The sequence below is a fragment of the Diuraphis noxia genome, unplaced genomic scaffold (genome assembly GCF_037042655.1).
Source record: "Diuraphis noxia isolate RWA-SAM2 unplaced genomic scaffold, SU_Dnox_SAM2 contig0005, whole genome shotgun sequence".
NCBI classification, from domain to species: Eukaryota; Metazoa; Arthropoda; class Insecta; order Hemiptera; family Aphididae; genus Diuraphis; species Diuraphis noxia.
Genome location: NW_028301715.1, coordinates 14,897,112 through 14,909,741, shown reverse-complemented (window position 1 = coordinate 14,909,741; position 12,630 = coordinate 14,897,112). Strand labels below are relative to the sequence as shown.

Below are 12,630 nucleotides of genomic sequence, written 5' to 3'. Positions count from 1 at the left end.
GTTTGAGGTACTGCCAGATTTCGGCTGCGCGGTGTATTTTGGAAGGCTTTTTCGGTATGAACACCAAAATTTATGTTTTCCAAACCATTTTTAATCAAAAGTGCAACAAATTTAGATTCAAAATTTGCATATTTTGGAGGGGGCACTCGGGGGACTTGAGTTCTAGAAAAATAATAAAATATAAATTATATGGCATTTTACGATATGTAAAGTGTGTAGCTGCGCGGTGATATTGGGAATTTTTTTTCGAAATGAACACCAAAATTTATGTTTTCCAAAACATTTTTAATCAAAAGTGCAACAAATTTAGATTCAAAATTTGCATATTTTGGAGGGGGCACTCGGGGGACTTGGGCTCCAGAAAAAAAATACTATTTACATTATCCGATGTTTGAGGTACTGCCAGATTTCGGCTGCGCGGTGTATTTTGGAAGGCTTTTTCGGTATGAACACCAAAATTTATGTTTTCCAAACCATTTTTAATCAAAAGGGCAACAAATTTAGATTCAAAATTTGCATATTTTTGAGGGGGCACTAGGGGGACTAGAGTTCTAGAAAAATAATAAAATATTAATTATATGGCATTTTAAGATATTTAATGTGTGTAGCTACGCGGTGTATTTTGGAAGGCTTTTTCGGTATGAACACCAAAATTTATGTTTTCCAAACCATTTTTAATCGAAAGTGCAACAAATTTAGATTCAAAATTTGCATATTTTGGAGGGGGCACTCGGGGGACTTGGGCTCCAGAAAAAAAATACTATTTACATTATCCGATGTTTGAGATACTGTCAGATTTCGGCTGCGCGGTGTATTTTGGAAGGCTTTTTCGGTATGAACACCAAAATTTATGTTTTCCAAACCATTTTTAATCGAAAGTGCAACAAATTTAGATTCAAAATTTGCATATTTTGGAGGGGGCACTCGGGGGACTTGGGCTACAGAAAAAAAATACTATTTACATTATCCGATGTTTGAGATACTGTCAGATTTCGGCTTTGCGGTGTATTTTGGAAGGCTTTTTCGGTATGAACACCAAAATTTATGTTTTCCAAAACATTTTTAATCAAAAGTGCAACAAATTTAGATTCAAAATTTGCATATTTTGGAGGGGGCACTCGGGGGACTTGGGCTCCAGAAAAAAAATACTATTTACATTATCCGATGTTTGAGGTACTGCCAGATTTCGGCTGCGCGGTGTATTTTGGAAGGCTTTTTCGGTATGAACACCAAAATTTATGTTTTCCAAACCATTTTTAATCAAAAGGGCAACAAATTTAGATTCAAAATTTGCATATTTTTGAGGGGGCACTAGGGGGACTAGAGTTCTAGAAAAATAATAAAATATAAATTATATGGCATTTTACGATATGTAAAGTGTGTAGCTGCGCGGTGTTATTGGGAATTTTTTTTCGAAATGAACACCAAAATTTATGTTTTCCAAAACATTTTTAATCAAAAGTGCAACAAATTTAGATTCAAAATTTGCATATTTTGGAGGGGGCACTCGGGGGACTTGGGCTCCAGAAAAAAAATACTATTTACATTATCCGATGTTTGAGGTACTGCCAGATTTCGGCTGCGCGGTGTATTTTGGAAGGCTTTTTCGGTATGAACACCAAAATTTATGTTTTCCAAACCATTTTTAATCGAAAGTGCATCAAATTTAGATACGAAAATTGTATATTTTAAGTGCGACAAAAGTCATTACAAAACAATAAAACATACATATAGGTAAACAATATCTTACAGTTGAAAATTATACACAGTACAATATAGATGTTTGCTGTACCTACACCTATTTAATATGTAGGTTAAGTCAAACATTTAATTTAAAATGTAAATTTGTTTTTTTAACAGCAAATAACAACTATGAATATTATATAATATAATACAAAAATAATAATTTTAATATTAGAATTATGTCATGTATATAATAAATAAAGTGTTAGGTTTTTGTTATATGTCTATTATGTAGCCATGTAGGTCTATTCAATTACCTATTATACAAATAAACTCAATTGGCATAGTATACAATACAGTGAAACCTCTAAATACCGGATATTCTCGGTCGCTTAAATGTCGTCCGTTATTTGTAGGTGTCCGCTATTAAGATGTGAAATACAGTGAGTACACATTTCACCGTTCCAAAAATTCCGTCCGTTATTTGGAGGTGTCCGCTATTCAGAGGTGTTCGTTAAAGGAGGTTTCACTGTATAATATAATATACCTGATAATATAAACTGTGAAATATAATTATAAATATACATATTACATTTGTTTTTCTTATGCATTAATTATATTATTACAAATTTGTTTTATAATTGAAAAGTGTAATACTGTAAACCTTATGGGTTTCAATAATAAAAAATGTAATTTTTAAGTTTTAACTAAAAAAGGTTATATAAAATGTATAATAATAGATATAATGTAAAAATGGTATAAATGAAAATGAAAAATGGTATAATAAATAGTACATAGGTGTTTAAAATATCGCGATTTCTGAAAAAAAAGAAACAAATAAATAAGGATTTATATTCAAATTTTTTTTTAGGCTACAAGACATTTATAAACAATAATATTTCATGTTTGCACAAACAGTTATTTTGTGGGAACTCGTAAGTCATTAGTCGCAATCTCTATGGCAGTAGTTCTAAACCGGGGTGACATGGACCTAGCTTAGGGGTGACGCATAATTTTAAGAAGAAAAGAAAAAAAATTTAAAAATTAATTTTTCCGAAAACAGTCATATAATTTCTTATAATAAATATATTGTACACCTATACCACCACTGTCATGTACATAGCATACCTCAAAGTTCGTATCTTTATAATAGTTTATGTATTATTTATATTTAATCTTTTGGTCCGATAAACACGTGTACCTAGTAATAAATATACAGCTAAGATTGTTTATTATTTTGATGTTAGTGTGACGCAGTGTTTGATTATAGTGGCTATAGGTGACATGAATCAAATAAGGTTGAGAACTACTGCTCTACGGTGAACTTAGCTATCGCGTTCTTGGCTTGTCACCTTATCGCGGTCGTATATTTTATCTATGTAGGTTTTTAGCCTGTTTGGGGATTTGTGAACGTTTAATATTTCAGTTGCGAATTTGTAAACGTATCGGTATGTAAAACCCGTGTATGTGTTAATGTTCGGTTTTTCACTTTAGTAAAATTTCAAAAAGTAAAAATGTAAAATGCTACTGATTAGGTACGTAAAGATATATTAGAGACTTTTTATATTGTAAGTTTCCCAGTTGTATAATTGAAATTAAATATTCACCTATACATATTAAGAGCTTATAGGTAAGGTTTCATAACGTATTAAGGATTACTACACAATATAAATTAGAATAAACTGTAAGTAGGTACCTAAAATCAAAGTAAATTACGAAATACAGATGTTAGAAATACATTCCGTATTTCCAATACATTTATTTGATATTTTTAATGATGGAATATCTAAATATCCGAATATCGGAATATGTAGTATTAACTATTAAGTATATTATACTTAGTATTGAATTTTATTATGTGTTTGTTTTTTAATATTCAAGTAAATTTACCTATTAGCTCGTTGGTTTTTTCAATATTTTAATTATGAAGCTAGATAGTTATAAGTTGATACAATACAAAAATATGAAAATTAAAAATAAATTTAACTCGCTCTTATAGTTGAATTTGCCCTGATATTAAAAACCAAAAAAGTGTATTGGAAAATACGCGGAACATTAATTTAGACGTGCAGTAAAATAGTGATAATAATTCGTTTAGCATTTTAATTGATACAGCTTCATTTTTCGAAACGTATAACACACTAACCTATGATATATTATAAACGTCGACAATTTTTTTTGAGTGATGTGGTGGTTAGATCTTAAATACAGTATGGTTGTAAGCGGCTTTTTAAACAAAAAAAGACAAATTTTAAACATTTTATAAAACGTTTGAAACGCTATTTTAACGCTATTTCAACCAAAATGTACTTAACATATTGTTTTAAACACACTTTTTTTATTGATACTTAAAACATGTATTTTAATCATTTAAAACAAAATCAATAAGTTTTTTTTAAATATTTTAAACGTGTTTTCAACTTAACAACCCTGGGCACACCATACGTAGGGTTACCTACGAAGGGTTCATTAAAATTTAAATAATGTAAAATAAATAATAAATTTAAGTCATAAGTGTAGGTACTTACACTTGTTAGGACAGTACTGCCGTGTATGGCCAAATTCCCTGCAATGATGGCACATAATTGTTTGCCGTCCACGTGCCCATCCACGTGCCCGTCCACGCATATAATTTGGGTTCCTCATCCACGATGGTCCTGCAGGCGCGGGTTGTGCATTTACAATTTGTGTGGCCATTTGTACTATAGGTATTATAATAATAATATAACATTTTTATTTTGTAGCTAAATGTTATTACTTATACAATTTAAGGACCGTTCTTACAATTTCCAGTTAAGTAGTGTCGGTCAACGAACACCGGCTGATAACAGTTTTTAACGGCAGAATTCCGCCTATTCAGTGTTCGTTAACTTTAACCAGATATTGTCCTAAGTTTTTAAAATATTATACTGTTGAAACTAACCGACTGATACGATCGACGATACGGTGTCGCCTAATTTTTCCAACGCGTTTGAATAAATTTCCGTGGACGGTGTGAACGTGTGTTCACCATATCGGCCACGTCCACCACGTCCACCACGTCCACCACGTCCACCACGACCACGTACAAGCCCGACTTGGCCACGGCCAGGCGTGTTCAACATGGGCGAGGGCCGGTGATGTGCCCTGCCTCTTGGCCACTTCCCTGACGCCATGGTTGTCATTGACCTTCAACAGTTTATAAATTAGTGAAAATGAATACCAAACAACATAATATAAAATAAAATAATTCGATGAATAATTAACTTACAGATTTGGATCACAAATTATGATCTCGAGGTTTTGTGCATTGTCAGCCAGCTTGGACCTAACCAATGCACAAAACCCCGGATAATAATCCATTTCTGACTTTGGAAATACCCAAATCGACGAACGGAGCCCCAACGATAGTGTTTCGTTGATTTGGGTTTCCAAAGTGCAGAAATATCGGTCGTGTTGGCCTTTCAACCAAATAATAAAATTTTTATTAGCTGCATAATTTGCCATGACGTGGCCCTTTTTCAACATGGCCCAAACGCCGTTGGAAATTAATCTGTATTAATAAATTAAAACATGCAAACATTATTTTAGTTACACGTAGATCAGTATAGATGAAATTGAATAATTGAAATATAAAATAACATCAAAATATTTAAATTTGAATTACTCGTCCTTCAAGTTGAAATGCGATAAACATCTATCCAACGTTGCATTTGTACTGGCACTGTCTAGGTCAACGGGAAGAATTAGTATTTCCCTTAGATCTGCAGTATTGTTGGTGGCGCAAAACACTCGGTTTTCCACCCGCAGAGGTGCCAATCTATGCGGTAGTATTTCAGGCTATATATAAATTACATTTATGATTAAATAGTGAATTAATTTCCCAACAAATTATTTACGATGAATACAAAATAAAAAAAAAATAATAAAAAATCTTACGTATTCGGGATCACACACTGTGATAGTTGTTTCAGCATCGAATATGGTTGAAAGCAGACCACGCACCTGATACCAATCCAGCCTATCCAAATTGCACCCAAGCTTTGGAATGATTAATCGATTTACTTTTAAATCAATTAATCGATCCCGCAACTGGTTCAATGAATCGGCCAGAGATTGGAGAGTCGGTTTATGGTGGAATAACACCTTTGTGACAAGGTAAAAAACATAAATTTTACCTCCCTCGTCACTCGGATGTAATTCCGCCACACCGCCGACCCGGACCTTTTGGTCCATCAGGGCTCCGAGGGCTCCGTACTTCACCCTGCAATTGAAATAGAATTAAATCTTTTTTTAAATATAAATCAAAAATTAATACCCAAGATATTTGAAAATTTCATAAAACGCATTTATTATACAGCTATGCGAGTTTCTCAGTTTTTTTTTTTATTATTTTAAATAATATTACGTATTATACAGATTATGCGCAGTTTATTTCAGTACATCACAAAATGTTTAAAACATATCAGATAAATATATAAATTAAAAACTATAATTACTTGAGTATGTTCGTATTTTTGGATAATAAAGTTATGAATGATAAAAAATGAAGCTATAATTAATTTACTTACTTGAAGTTTACGGCAATGCCTTTTCCCATCTGAAAGTCCTCGGAGACGCAATGCGCCGTGGCCAACTTTTCGCCTACCTTCAATGCCGCCGATGCCGCCTCAATTTCGGCAAACAGCTCTCTTGCCGATAAATTAATAGAAGCCATGCTGAAAAGTTAAGGAAAATAATATTATTGTGTAATAATTCTTAAAATTTCACATAGGTTATGTAACTTATTAATCAAAACCTTAGTCAAAAAATTAAAATTTTGAAATGTTTTAATTTTAAATTTTAAATGTATTATAAAATATTAGTAATGTAAAGTTTCAAAATACTTACACGTATAATATTTTATTTTGTAGATAGGTGTAGGTTAAAGAAAAGAAAATATGTTTAATAAATTTTACCAACTGTGTAAAAATCAAGACTGTAAAGGCGTTCAACTATTTGTTGTACGGCCTTTTATAGACTCTGACTTGATCACTCCCTCCTCTCATTGTATTGACGTAGGTGTACGTGGACCTGGACTGTCAGACAGCTCATTGGTCGGCAGTCGGCACAAAATATCAGATATAATTATATAAAGACTAATGAAAGTAGATGATGGAACTTATTGAAATATACGTATACCAAGTTGCATTAAAATTGAATATACTTTATTTTGTACCTTTTCAGAAAAAGAACTTTTAAATTCAATAGCCGGTAGGTTACTTATAACAAATCTATAGGCGCATAATCATTATTTTCAATGTGTCAAATAATTAATTTACACTATCGTTGAATTTACGCAAGCAAGGATTATATATTATATTATAATATAATCGTCCATTGTCGATATAAAATATATAAAATAATATTTATTAATTTAGCCTGGAATAATATGGACTTAAACAGTGGCACAACAAGCGGGGGTGTTGGTTGGTACTTACACTAGAGCACCAGAGTACTTGACATTTTTGAGGGCACTATTTTATGTGTTTGTGATACCGGAAATTCCCAAAAATAATATTTAAAAAAAAGTTATTATGTTCTAAATTAATTTACTCAAAATATATTGATATTTTAAAATAATCTAAAAATTAACTACATGACTTAGATAAATGTTTTTATCATAAAAATTGTTCTTATAATCAGATTTACAAATTGGCTATTTTGAATTTTTCCAAAAAAATTTAAAAAGGCTGGTAAGTCGTGGATGTCGCTTTGTTGTACAGTAGGTTACAAGTGGGTTACTGTAATGGATGGATGGATGGATGCTTGTAAAAAAAAATTAAGACTACGCATTTATTTTATTTTTCAATTGCTATTGTAAAAATATGATAGGATCCATGTATTAAATTTTCAAATCTTAGATATAAAAGGTGAACATTTAAACTACAAAATCATTTTTCAATTTCCAATTTGATACATTTTTATGTATTTCTAACTAAAAAATTCATAATTTTCAAATTATCAAAATAATCAAATGTCGAGTTTCAATTGCTTTTAAAAATAAAAGTGGGGGTGTAGTGGCTGGGCGGATTTAAGCGTCGGTTGCGACGCGTGGTCGCCGGTTCGAATCCCGGTCATGGGCAGCATCGCTTTCCGAGCAGTTCACGCTGTCTGGGGAGAGGCTGCCCCCCCCCCTCGGCCATGGCACAAACCTACAAGTATCCAAATCAAAAATTCTGCCAAAACCCACACACGTGTAACACACCTACCGTTCCTTAAACATACAGTACCCTCCCCCAGAGGTTAAAGTGGGAAAAAATTCCAGAGGGGACTAATGTTTCCAAAAAGTTTTAAGCGTTCCTATATAATTTCATGTATAATGTCTAATGTATAAAATCCTAATTTGTTAAAGGGGACGCTTTTTAACCGCCGTCAGAGGTAAGGGGACTGAGTCCTCCTGCGCCCCCCCCCCCACTTTAACCCCTGCCCTTCCCACACCAAATGGCCTTTGTTGCCGCGGGTTAATTAATAAAAAAATTAATTAATAAAAGTGACTATGTATGTTTAATATTTTTAATAATCATCGTTGAAACAATAAATCAAGAGTCTTGTATTAAGTTTTCAAGCTTTTTACCAAAGAAATAAAATTTTATTGACATTAAAAAAAAAAACAGCACGAAACGAGTCAAAATATTTTGAAAATTATTCCACGTATAGAAACTGCTAACAAAATGATTTGGTGAACATTTCAAGTATTTCGTCGAAACCTAGTTTTGTGTAATTATTCTGTATCTTCATAATTTGTTTTTTTTTGTCCTTGTCGTCTATTTTAAAAAGTACTGAACATTTTTTATGGTGTTAATGACGAGGTATCTGTTACACTTGACACCTAATATACAGCAGAGTACGAAATTCGTTCTAAAGCGCCAAAGCGGTAATATTCTATCGTGGCGCGAAGGTATATGTGTGCAAGATTCCAATCTTATTTGTAGAACGCTGAGAAATAATGTATCTGCAATTATTTATAATAACGAACGAGTATTAAATTCATTCTAACAAAACACAATAATTCCAATTATTAAATTGCATCCGTTTCTATTCACTAACAATATTATTATGGCACTCGACACACTATATACAAACTCAAGTTTGAAAGACCAGTAGGGTTTCTGAATGTTCATATTTAATTGTTTAAACTTGTATCATTATTCATTAAGCATAATACATAATAATACAAATACAAAGAACATACCTACTAGAAAAAATATACCTAATATGTACTTTGAAATTGTTTATATTTTATGCATTTTTGAATCGGCAATGAAATCAAAATTTGACTACGTATTAACTCAAATCTACGCGATATTGAAATTTGTAATCTATACACATTCAGTTTCCATATAATATTTAGTTGAAAATGGCCATGGGTAAAAACTAAAAACCAATTAAATGAGAAACAGCTAAGATAATATTTTTGTCATAGAATATGCCAGTTATACTATATAGGTAGGAGAAGTATTGGCAACATAGTTCCTTCTCTGGTCCTCGATACCATAGAAAAAAAAAAGTTATACTTTATACAATATAGGTAGTTAAGTAGTTAGGTACCTAAACTGAAATAATATAAAAAGGTACGTATATAATAAATAATAACGATTAAAATGTCAATCTTACGTCTGGGTTATACACTTATACTGAGTGAAATTGTGAAATTTCATTGCCAAATACCTTAATAATAATATATTATTTTATTTATTTATAATATTTATATGTATATAGAAAAATACCTATCAAGTACAAAAATTATGTAGTGATGTAAAGTTTCAATTCTCTATTATTCATATTATATTATATACCAATATTTTTGAAATTAAAACCTTAATAACATTTGAAATTTTCAATATTCAATCTGTTTGTTAATCGATGAAAAATAGTCAGATATACATGGTGTTTCAAAAGTATAAATATTTCTAAGTTACTATTAGTAACTTACTAATGTAAACCTTTCAGGTGAATGACCTCCGTCGTTAATAAAAGAAAAGTATTCTTCCGATTACGAACCGATATAGTTCGGCAACGGTTGATCGCAGGTTAACGACCCATGTATTAATGGAAATGTAAGATAATCAAGTTAATTTTGAGTTATGTAGCTAATGATTTTTTTTTACGGGGCTACGTAAAAGATAAAGTGCAAATCTAGACAGGGTTTGAATGTCTTGGATGAACCAACATCCATTTTTATCTGTATAACCTAACTTAAAATATAAATATGTAACGCTATATATAGACTTAATCCCGGAAAAAAATCCAAAATGATAATGTAATCAAGGAATATAATATATACAATCTATTTGTTGTGTAATCAATATTATAATCTACATTGTTATCATTTATGATTTATGAAGCTTAAAATGCTGGTAAAATTGTTAAAATATTTCGTATATAAAATAAAAGTAGTATAAATTAGAATACAGGGTGATTTTTTTATAATGAACCACTTATTATTTCAAAAAGTATCAATGTTTTTGAAAATATTTTTTTACAAAGTTTCACGTTGTTAAAAAACAACGTTTTTATTAAAAAAATATTTTTTTAAATATTTTTTATCCTTATAATTTTTTAAGTTTTTTAATTTTTTTGAATGACAACCTAGAGTTTTAATTTCATATTCCAAATCAGAATATTTTTCTAAGTATTTTGATACGTAAAAATCGAATTTTGGACGAGTAGTTTATGAGTTATAAGTATTTTAAGTTTAGACAAGCAGAGTAGTAGACAAACATTTTGCGGGGTAACCCCGTACCACTCCACTCCGCCAAACGATATATATATACAGTGGCGTGGCAAAGAGTAATTTCAGAGGCATTTGCCTCTGGGATTTTTCAAATATTGGGGGGTGGGTATCAAAGATTGTACTTATTTACATGCAAATACATGTGGGGTGGGTCATCTATATGGGGGGTTGCCTCTGGAATATTTTTAGTTCATCACGCCACTGTATATATATATATATATATATATATGGGTATTTAAATTCGTTCTGAAAAATGATTTATAATATAATATTATAATAATTATTACGATGGGACTATAAAACCAATAGTAGCTAAAAAAATTGGAAAAATAAATAAACATCTTTGTAATAAATTGGGCAAAAAAAAAATAGTATACAATTTGTTACGTATATTTGAATGTAGGCATAGTAAATTTATATCCAATTTTTATAATATTGATAATAACAAATAGATTATATTTTGTGATTATACTAATTCTCTGATTATATTGAGCCGCGGACATTTTCCTTCCCCCGGCAATTTTCCCACCATTTTTTTTTCAAAGTTTATTATTTACTTTTTAATAATATTATATTATTAAACACCTATGAAATTATTACTTAAAATTTAATAGACAGCTTAAAGATTGTGTAGATAAAATATAGTTAATAATTAATAAAAATGGCTAAAAATTCCGCCATAAAAATTATGCATAAAAATATACATTGATTATATTATCTAATATTGTCTAAATAAAATATAATAGTACAATAGTATACTAGTATTAAATTAGGGAGATAATATTTATTAGTTTCTATTTTTTACTTAAACTAAAAAAAAAATTAAACTAATATTGAAAAATATAATTTTTTATTTAAAAGTTAAATTAATGAATAATAATCTTTATACATCATGACGTACGTGGCGTATGCAGGGGTAGGGTTCTTTTTACAAAAAATCTTATTTACAATTAACTGTCAAAATCAATCGGCAATAACATAAGTTATGTAATAACTAATTGAGGTGCGTATGACAATGATATTATTTCGTATGGACCTTTCTCATTAATAAGATTACGTACATTCTACCTTTTAGATTCTGAACGAAGTGATGAATGTATCGATTTTACAATGATAGGTGTTTTTTTTTTTTTTTTTTGTGTCTGTGTACAGCATAACTAGTCGAAATAATGCTTAGATTTCAAACTTTGGGGGTTTCCGATGTAAAAGTGAAGATCCTTGGTGCATTATAGAGGTCAAAAGTAAACATTTTCCAACAGTTTTAAAAAAAATCGATATTTTTATATGGTTGTAATTCAAAAACTAATCTCTATAAATACTTGAAAATTTCACCAAATGTTAATGTTAGTGATATCTATATACAGTTTAATTTTCAAAAATGTTCGACTTTTTTTGAGTTATTTATAGACCACTGAAATTTTCGATTTTTTTGAAAATTTTTTTTTGAAGTGTCGGTAAAAAAATGTTGGACGACCAAAAAAACTTGAAAATTTAATACAAGGTTCCTTATGAGTTGTTCTTATTGTAGCTAAAAAAAATTAAAAATCGTAAGTCACAATTTTTTTTAATAAGCGTTTACAGTTCAAAATTTTACGAAATCTGTCGAAAACGCGAAAATTTGCAAGTAATTTTGAAGTTGAAAAATCATAAAAATTTTTGCGTTTATAACTAAGAATTAAAAATACAATACTAAGTTTTTAATAAGTTTTCCTTCAAGTAGCTACAGAGAAATCTCGAAGCATCATTATAGGAAAAATTTTAAGTGCGTTTGAATTTTAAATTTTTACGAAATAGCGTAACGATAGTAATCCTCAAACGAATTTAAATATTTGTTATTATTCAAAAAGTATAAGTCGCAGATACTTGAAAATTTTATCAGTTATTTAGATTGGCATTTTATTTACATGATTTAATTTTCAAAATATTTTGACTTTTTTTGAGATATTTATAGATGACTGAAATTTTCAATTTGTCTGAAAATTTTTTTTTTAAGTGTCGATAAAAATTTTTTGGCCCAATCAAAATACTTGAAAATTTAATACAAAGTTCCTCATAAGTTATTCATACAGTGATTAGAAAATTACAAAAATACATTGGCACGATTTTTTTTTATTAGCATTTGAAGTTCAAATTTTGACTAAATACATAAAAATTACGGCAATGTTCAAATTATCTTAGATCGAAATTCATAA

The 12,630-nt window shown here is 30.0% G+C and overlaps 1 protein-coding gene across 2 annotated transcripts; it reads right to left on the bottom strand.

The window, feature by feature from the left end:
* Positions 1-1,932: 1,932 nt before the first annotated feature.
* LOC149054949 (uncharacterized) lies at positions 1,933-6,651 on the bottom strand. 2 transcript variants are annotated; one of them, XM_089229043.1, is made up of 8 exons: positions 6,553-6,651; positions 6,234-6,380; positions 5,602-5,926; positions 5,330-5,502; positions 4,934-5,215; positions 4,607-4,851; positions 4,212-4,385; positions 1,933-2,502 (listed from the first exon to the last, which is right to left on the bottom strand). In XM_089229043.1, coding segments are annotated over exons 2-8 (1,347 nt in total). In that variant the 5' UTR covers position 6,380; positions 6,553-6,651; the 3' UTR covers positions 1,933-2,500. The 2 variants fall into 2 exon arrangements, with proteins under 2 accessions (XP_089085169.1, XP_089085170.1); XM_089229044.1 differs by lacking the exon at positions 6,553-6,651 and having other exon boundaries at positions 6,234-6,438.
* Positions 6,652-12,630: the final 5,979 nt, after the last annotated feature.

Bases quoted from the DNA above. Each gene is read 5' to 3' on its own strand.
- LOC149054949 (XM_089229043.1), bottom strand. From the start codon at position 6,379: ATGGCTTCTATTAATTTATCGGCAAGAGAGCTGTTTGCCGAAATTGAG. The intron at 5,503-5,601 runs GTAAGATTTTTT...ATTTATATATAG, and splicing joins CAGTGTGTGATCCCGAATAC to CCTGAAATACTACCGCATAG. The intron at 4,852-4,933 runs GTAAGTTAATTA...AAACTGTTGAAG, and splicing joins ATAATTTGTGATCCAAATCT to GTCAATGACAACCATGGCGT.